The sequence below is a fragment of the Anser brachyrhynchus genome (assembly GCF_964034855.1).
Source record: "Anser brachyrhynchus genome assembly, chromosome: 4".
NCBI lineage: Eukaryota > Metazoa > Chordata > Aves > Anseriformes > Anatidae > Anser > Anser brachyrhynchus.
In genome coordinates, this window is record NC_137698.1 from 19,046,225 (window position 1) to 19,054,445 (window position 8,221).

General features: G+C 35.1%; 1 protein-coding gene across 20 annotated transcripts in view; it reads left to right on the forward strand.

Moving 5' to 3' along the window:
• Positions 1 to 8,068, forward strand: part of PCM1 (pericentriolar material 1) — a 42,462-nt gene extending 34,394 nt beyond the window's left edge. For 12 of the 20 annotated variants that reach the window (XM_080589616.1, XM_080589620.1, XM_080589613.1 and 9 more), the window contains 8 exons: positions 517 to 576; positions 2,632 to 2,770; positions 3,547 to 3,695; positions 4,648 to 4,723; positions 5,702 to 5,955; positions 6,167 to 6,259; positions 6,376 to 6,499; positions 7,735 to 8,068. In XM_080589616.1, the coding sequence (XP_080445742.1) occupies positions 517 to 576; positions 2,632 to 2,770; positions 3,547 to 3,695; positions 4,648 to 4,723; positions 5,702 to 5,955; positions 6,167 to 6,259; positions 6,376 to 6,499; positions 7,735 to 7,760 (921 nt within the window). In that variant the 3' untranslated portion in view covers positions 7,761 to 8,068. The remainder of the gene's footprint in view (positions 1 to 516; positions 577 to 2,631; positions 2,771 to 3,546; positions 3,696 to 4,647; positions 4,724 to 5,701; positions 5,956 to 6,166; positions 6,260 to 6,375; positions 6,500 to 7,734) is intronic. The other 8 variants (XM_080589609.1, XM_080589617.1, XM_080589614.1 and 5 more) reach the window with 1 other exon arrangement.
• The last annotated feature ends 153 nt before the right edge of the window (positions 8,069 to 8,221 follow it).

The following is an 8,221-nucleotide window of genomic DNA, read 5'->3' on the forward strand; positions in this document are numbered from 1 at the left end:
CAGTGGGGCCTGAGGTGAGCCAGAACTGGTAGGTCCTGGATATTGTACAGATCACGCAAATATCTCTATATAGTCTTCTCACAGCTTTCAGATCCAGGATCCTGATACAGGCACAACAGATTTTACTCTATTTTGTGACTGTCTTGAGTCAAGTAAACTAAATGGTTTTAGATTCTGTGCTGAAAAACACAGCTCTTTTTCTTGATTAGAGGTGGCATACCTAATTCTATAGGTTAAGTAAGATTCAACAACAGTCTAGAGAAATAGCTTGTGTACACATGCTTTTTAAAAGAAAAAGGTCTAGCATACCTCTCGCAATATTTTGCAACTCTAAAATTGTGAAGACATCTGTGCAAGCGTCTCAAAATATAGAATTCCCCATGGCTTACCACAGTTAGCCAGATAGCAGTTCTTGGGAAGACTGCATTTCAGGCAGCCTTCCCCGAAGCCTTAGATTGGTTCAGTATTTCAAAGTTATTTCAGTGTAGAATTGAAGACAGTTTGTGTTTCTTCTAGGCAAAAAAAGGTCTCCAGGTGGATGTTTGTTCATCTGCAGAAGATATCGATGAGGACAAAGTATGTTTATGCTTCTGAACTGTCTTTATTCACCAGATAATTTCACAAATGACTTAGGCTTACTGTTTGCTATCATATAAATCCAGTAGCTGTAAGCTGCCCACTTCTTAGTGTTTATAAATTTATTAAACATCTTGCTTTTTTTTTCTACGTTATTTCCAGTGATTTACTTTATCAAAGTAAATTATAATTTCCCTTTTATAATTTGAGTTGTCAGTCTGGAAAATAAGTACAAAAAAAAGTCTTCATCAGTAAGTCTCTGTTATCATATGCCTTCAATAACATAACTTGGATATTGGTTCCTTAGTCGTTCTAGTTTTTATTCCATTTAGTACTGCAAAGCCATTGTCAGTGTAAACACTGATGCATTTCTTACAAAACAGTATCTAGTTATCTTTCAGCAAGTGTGGTCAGATCAACAAAGACAGCATTAAAGATACTTTTTTATTTACTGGTGAACTTTTATGTGAAGTCTAAAAAGAACAAAGTTCATGTTGAATGTTACATGACTGAAATGGAGTAATTTGTGATACTTTATTTGCTTTAGCGTAGGAACTTTCTTTTCATTTTAATATTCATTTTCTATGTTTGGGGGGAAAAAGATCCAGTTATTACCAGATTTGATCTGGGGCTCAAAGCACTGAGAATGCAATCATTCCTTGAAAAATGAAGTAACAAGGGCAGTAAATAGAGATGGTGCTCAGCTATTTTTAGTAATGGACATTTTCTTTTTTAATGTTATTCAATTAATTATTTTTCATCCTAAAGAGAAGACAGATGTTCTGCATTGGGTCACATAGTTGAGATCTTTGGAGTTGCTTTGTGTGCTCTCTGAGTTACTAAACGTTAGGAGCTAAATCATCTTCCTTTTTTTTTCCTTTAAGTTTGTTTTGAAAACCACTAAAAATCATTGTGCTAGGGTAGAGGAGTTGTTTTTAAAATTCTGGGTTTTTGTTGGAATGTTTGGGTTTTTCCGACCAAGAATAAGATATGTGATGCACTAAAATAGAGTGCTGAATGCTTTCCTAGATGTCACAGAATCACAGAATCGTCTAGGTTGGAAGAGACCTCCAAGATCATCTAGTCCAACCTCAGCCCTAACACTAACAAGTCCTACACTAAACCATATCACTAAGAGCTACATCTAAACGTCTTTTAAAGACCTCCAGGGATGGCGACTCAACCACCTCCCTGGGCAGTCCATTCCAATGTCTAACAACCCTTTCAGTAAAGAAGTTCTTCCTAACGTCCAACCTAAACCTCCCCTGGTGCAACTTTAGCCCATTCCCCCTCGTCCTGTCACCAGGCACGTGGGAGAATAGACCAACCCCCACCTCTCTACAGCCTCCTTTAAGGTACCTATAGAGAGCGACATATGTCATATGCATATGTATAGGCCTAGAGTCAGTTCTTTCTTCTAGGGTTTAGAGCTTCTGTCATACTGCTTAGGAAGTAAAAGTGGGAATCTATATATTGCTTGTTTCGATTGCTTTCATGTAGGAGAGTCCTGCAAGATTTGGAGTCAAACTCAGGGCTTTATCTTGGGTTCATATAGACTGAGCAGAAATTTCTCACTTAAGGTATTTAGCAAATCATTTAGCAGAGGAACTGTTGAGTAGCTCTTGTCAAAGAAATTAAAAGAAATATTAGGGAATATTCCTAATATCTACTAGAGGTCATTTAGGAGTGAAAAGAAACCACTAGACAGTAACAATGCAAGTGTTTCTCACCTTCTCATGTTAATGAAGTACCTGACTGAAGGAAAAATGCTTAAAGCTAGAAAGTCACCTTTTCAGATAATGATATAATCAGTTATGGTGTCCTTTATGGCTATGTCTGAATGGTGTGTGACCTATCTTAGTAGGTTCTGATGCTCTGTTTCTGAAATACCTTTGCAGAATTAATTTCAAGGCCTTACGTCCTTCTTAAAAATTAGCTTTTAGCCTGCAGGTGTTTGATTTTGATGTGGGGGGAAAAGGTGATTCTTTGCAGGAACCATAACTTAATCTGTAGATAAACAAACATGAAATCGCACAATATTCTATGTTTTCCTAGGACAAGGATGAGACTGAAACTGTGAAACCAGCACAGGGCTCAGAAATGTATGATGGTAATGAAGTTCCTGAAAGTATTAGGTCTGATGCTTCTGACCAAGAGGAAGATGAAGAAAGTGAAAGTGCCCCAGTGGCTATAAGTAAGTGCTTTTTATAGCTCATTAGTCAGTGCTTTCACCATGGTCTTGACCAGCTAATTTTACAACAGAAATTTCATGAAGTGCTGCTTTGTAACACCTTCCTTCAAAGGTTTTCTAGTCAGGTCTTTCCCAGTGACAGTTTTCCAGTACGGTATTTACTAATACCTTGTCAAGGGTTAAACAATCCAATAAGAGGAGCTTTTGCTTTTTGTAATTACTGCATCTTGTAGATGCACGTTGGAATCATATTCATAGCTTGCTAAGTTGCCTTTCCTGTTTCAAACTTGAAGTTTCTCAAGCTTTGAGCTGAATAATGTGAAAGCTGCTAAAATTCTATGCAACTTTTCAGTTAAATGATTTTTGAATATGCTTATTTTTCATATTTTTTAATAATCTTGCATATTTTTTAATCACTTCTGTCCTGTTTTTGAAACACCAACAACTCATGTCTTGGTTTCCCCTACTTACATTCTTAACACCAATTTGTTTAATCAGTGAAATATTTCACACCAACACAGTAGTATTTTTTGATAATATGGCTCATGTGGAGCATATGAATATTAGGAAGTATGTCATCACTGGATTGTAATTTAAAGGAATGTTTTGACCTTAGAGTTGTAAGTGATGACTGCAGTAAATCCCCTAAAGGGATTTGGATTTTGCAGCCATCTTACTCTTTCAGATGCATCAGTAAGAGTTTTTACTGAGAAAATACAGCAAGTTATATTAATATGTAAATCCAATATGAAGGTGGTTTTATGTTGATTTACGTTTAGGCTTATCAAAAGCAGAAACCCAAGCTCTGACTAATTATGGCAGTGGAGAAGATGAGAATGAAGATGAAGAAATAGAATTCGAGGAAGGACCTGTTGATGTGCAGACATCACTACAAGCGAGCAGTGAAACAGCAACTGAAAATGAACAGGTATCACCAAAGTTGTAAACACAGCACAAGAAAGCTAAGTCAGTGTGTAACTTTTCAGAAAAATATATTGTAGCAAACTTCATACTGACAAAGGTAGAGAAACAATGCAAGAGATGAAATGAAACCAATGAAACCTACATAAAAAAAAAAAGCTTACTACTCATTGCCTGCCTGAATTTATTACTGGCATAGTTGATGCCAGAACGGATGGACACACACACACGTTTAAGTCTGCTGTTGGAGAGATGAAATGTAAGCAATAGGAAAGGTAAACTATCAAAAAAAAAAAGTTTTACATTGTTAACTTGTTCTTCTTCTGTGCTTGCTGACATCAAGGTAATTATTGGGCATTAATTTGCAGAAGACAATGACATTTGTATTTTAACATGTCTTTGATTTGTCTTTCCTTTTTACAAGGTATGTAATATTTTTTCCAGAACAATGGTGAAATGTTTTTGGCTGTTATTGCCATTTTATTGTTAGCTTCCTTAAAAACACCTGGTTGTGTGTGACCTGGTTCTGGAGACTTATTTACTGACACGCAAAGAATTAACAAAATGGAGTTCTGAGTCTTTTGAAACTCTGGTTTACTCAAAGCTATTAACGTTTAGGCAATTTATAGAGCATTTTGTGCCTTAAAAGCTAAAACAGTAGGTCTTTCCAGTGGAACCAGAAGGTTTATTTGGGAACTACTATAGCAAAAAAAAAAAAAAAAAAAGTTCAGATAAAACACATGTATCAGTATTAATAATTTCTTAAAGTGTGGTTGACCAACTGATTGAATTCTGTTTCCAAGAGTAGAACTTAATATTTTTATTTCATGCTAGTTAAGACAAAAACACTGAACAAGTGTACAATGTGTTTTTAATTACCAAGGAAGACTGAATTATGCAATAAGCTACAAAACTGGTTAGTAGAACTTGTTCTAATTCATTTTTACCTTCTCCAATAGACTCCAAACCAAGAAGTGAATAAAACAAAAGGCAGCGATACTATGTCATCCAAACAAGAATCTGCTAATGTAAAAGGTAAGACCAGCATGAATTGAGAGATTAACAATTCTATATGAATTGCATACTGTGAGAATTATCTGGGACAGTGTCTGTGATACATGTAATTAAGAGGAAGATGATCAAACTTGCAAGAGTTTATTGGACTGTTTTTTCTCATGATACCATGTCATTTGACTTAATACATCTGTGTTGATATAAATGCAGCAAATCTTTTAAAGAGGAAGCTTGAAATAATCTTACACAGGTAGGTGCGTTACAGTTTTTGATGTTTAACACTTAAGTGAATTTCAAGTAATTGCTGAAGCCACTGGCAATTGTAGCTGTATAGTGTGTCTATTACAGGATTCTGATGTTTGGATTTGTCTAGTACGTGTTTTTTTCCTGCTACTGCCATTTACTAGCAATTGAAATAATTTTATATTTTAAAGATTTATGCTGGGTTCTAACTGATTAAGAACTGAGTAATCATTTTCTGTGTCAAAACACAACCAACCAGTATGGATGTTATTTCTAGCTGTGATCTCCTGCTTTTTCTGTGTTCTTCTGTTGCAAATACTGGTTTTGGGTTTTGTCTTTTTTCATAGACTAAAAGCAGAATTTGAATAGATTCAGCATCAACACAAGAATGTGTCAAAATGTTAGGGGATTTATTGTTCTGAATCTCCTTATACCTAGATTGTGTATTTAACAGTAGGCCTTATAGTTCTGGAGTTGGTTTTAAAAAATAAAAAATGCTTTATCAAGTCAGAAGTTTTTAAATCAGATACTGTCCTGTGATAATTGCTGATACCGTAGTGTATGGCACTCTTTAAGAACAAATAACTCATATTTTATTTCAATAAGTTGTGTGGGTCTGAGGGAGTAATTCACTTTCATTGCTTATTTGTAGCTTTGAATCATAATTTGTTTAAGGAAAAAAAGATAATCTGTGTCTTTTATACACTCAATCTTTTACCATTTCTACCTAGTTAAAATGAAGTTTTATGGTTTTAGGTGAACAAGATGCAGCTACGCTTTTGCCTCATTACCTCAATGTCATGGAGAACACACCACCTTCAACAGTCAACACCCCAGAATCATTTATAACAGCCAGTGTGAAAACAGAAGAAACAAGCTCATCGTTACCAGGAAATGAGACTCAAAAGCTAGATACAGCATGTGTAGTAAACAAGTCATCTGCTGGAAGTTCTGAAAGCTCCGTGGCTGGCAGTCCTGATACAGAGTCACCTGTATTAGTGAATGAATATGTATGTATAATTCAGTTGGGATACATCTAAGAAAAATTAGAAGCTTTTTTTATTTATTTCAGTGTTATTTCTTGTTTCCAGTCTCGTTTAGTTGTCGTCTGCAAATTTGATGTGGGCATTTCTTTTTGATGTACTGCTTAAAATGTTAAAAATTCTAGTTTTGGAGTGAAAATAAAACAGTGGCACTAAATGTCACTATTTTTATTAACAGGAAGCTGGTTCTGGAAATATAAGTCAAAAATCTGATGAGGATGACTTTGTGAAAGTTGAAGACTTGCCCCTTAAGCTTGCAGTCTATTCAGAGGTACTTTGCTGGTTTTTGTTGTTGTTTAGAAGTGCATGCTTTAAATGTCTTGATTATCATCAAGACAACAGTAAGAATTATCTAGAATTCTAAGTTTTGCTTTATCCATTACAAAGGCAGATTTAATGAAGAAAATAGCATCGGAGGCCCAAACCAACAGTTTGTCTGACGAGTTACTGGATGGAGGTAGAGCCCAAGATGAAGAATTAGTAGGAGATGCCCAAACTTTGAAAGAACCAGGTAAGGATTATTTTCTAAATCATCTCCACATATTGGGAAAACATTCTGAAATGGCCTTAGAATTTACATATCTTGTTATCATTGGCTGAAGTAAGAAATCACAGTAGTGCAAAAAGCATATCCTTTTATATGATCATGCATTGGCAAATAATGCATTGATATGCAGGGTTTTGCCTTTCATGTCCCTTCTGTATATTTCCATTAGATTCTGTGCCTAAAACTCATAAAAATTAACATTTAAAATGCACAGTGTAACTTCATGTTTTTAAAACTTATTAAAAGCATTTTTATTTTTTGTTATATAAGCTTGGGTTTAATATTTTAAATTTTAATTGCTATTATCTGATTTAATTGCTAGTATCTGAATGCTTAATAAAATCTGCTGACAGATTGCTCAGTGTTTGTAATAGGGAAGCTCTAGAGACTTTTTGGGAAAGTAAAATATCTCTTAAGAGAAAAGAAAATATTTTTGATATAAACCATGCCATGAGGTAGAAAAAGTTCTTTAGCGTGTGTGACAGTAATAAAGATTTCCATTGTTGCTTTCATGAAACTATTTTTGCAGCTCCAAAAACTTCATGGCAATATATGTCAAAATTGTTTTTCTTGTAACGTGATACGGATGCTGTGACAATTTATGGTATCAGAGTCTTCTGTTCCATTGTTGGGCTTATAGTTCTTTAATGGAAAGTGTGTGTGTAAATGCGTGAACTGAGTATTCTTATGGTAGGAGGTTTCTGCTAGTGTAGCTAGTCCCAATTCTTTAAACAGTCTAAGCTGATGAAAACATTTTTTTACTGCATTTGTAATGACAGCGTAGGATTTTCCAGATTAGTGTGATGGAAGAAACATCTTCCCTTCCATTTCATGCAGTGCCCATCATCACTCTTGTTTGTCATAGCTAAGGTAGCAGAAGTCTGTCATGTCAGTCTGGTGAATACAGGTGCATGGTGCAGAAATGGTCTGGATAAGAATGCCTCGTCACAGAAAATCAGTAGCTAGCAACTAAGATGTTCTTCGTCTGTGTATGTGGGATATCTGTAGCTGTTTAAGTAGGCTGTCTCTCAAAGTACTTGTGAAGGAGAAGTGATGATCAAATATTTCATCAAGGGTATAATAATAAATAATGGATACTTAGATGGAGATGAAATGTGGTCGGAGATGAAGTGTGGTCAAGAGCTGTGTTCAATGCCTAGTAGTTGCTAGACAGTAATAAGTATGCTTTTATTTTACAGAAACTTTTGGAGCTCAGAGTGTGTGAAAAAGATCCGAAGATACCTGCATATGTAAACTCCATGTATACAAATGCATATGGAAGATCACTACTTTCACAAATTCTGAAAGTGTATAAAAATGTAAAATAGTTTTTGACACTCTGCCTTTTAGGATAGGTATGCTAACTTCTGCCTGTGGCAGTTTGAACAGCTAGAACTGAATCCTCTTTTATTCAGTTTTGCTGCACTGTTCTTTTTCTGTCTTAATCTTTTTTATTTTTTATTGTGACTTGTTTAGTAATTTTAAAATTGTTCAAAATTGTAGTTTTAAATAAAGTTTGGACTTGTCTGTAAATTTGTCTTTTGAAAAATTTTCCTCTGACTTATAAAAGGATATGCAGAGTTTGTTGTTGGAAGTTAACTGACTTGAGTGTAGGCCTGCTTGTAGCACTTTGCTACTCCTGTTCAGAGAAATACTGCTAATGTTCCTGGGACGAGAAATTCTCAT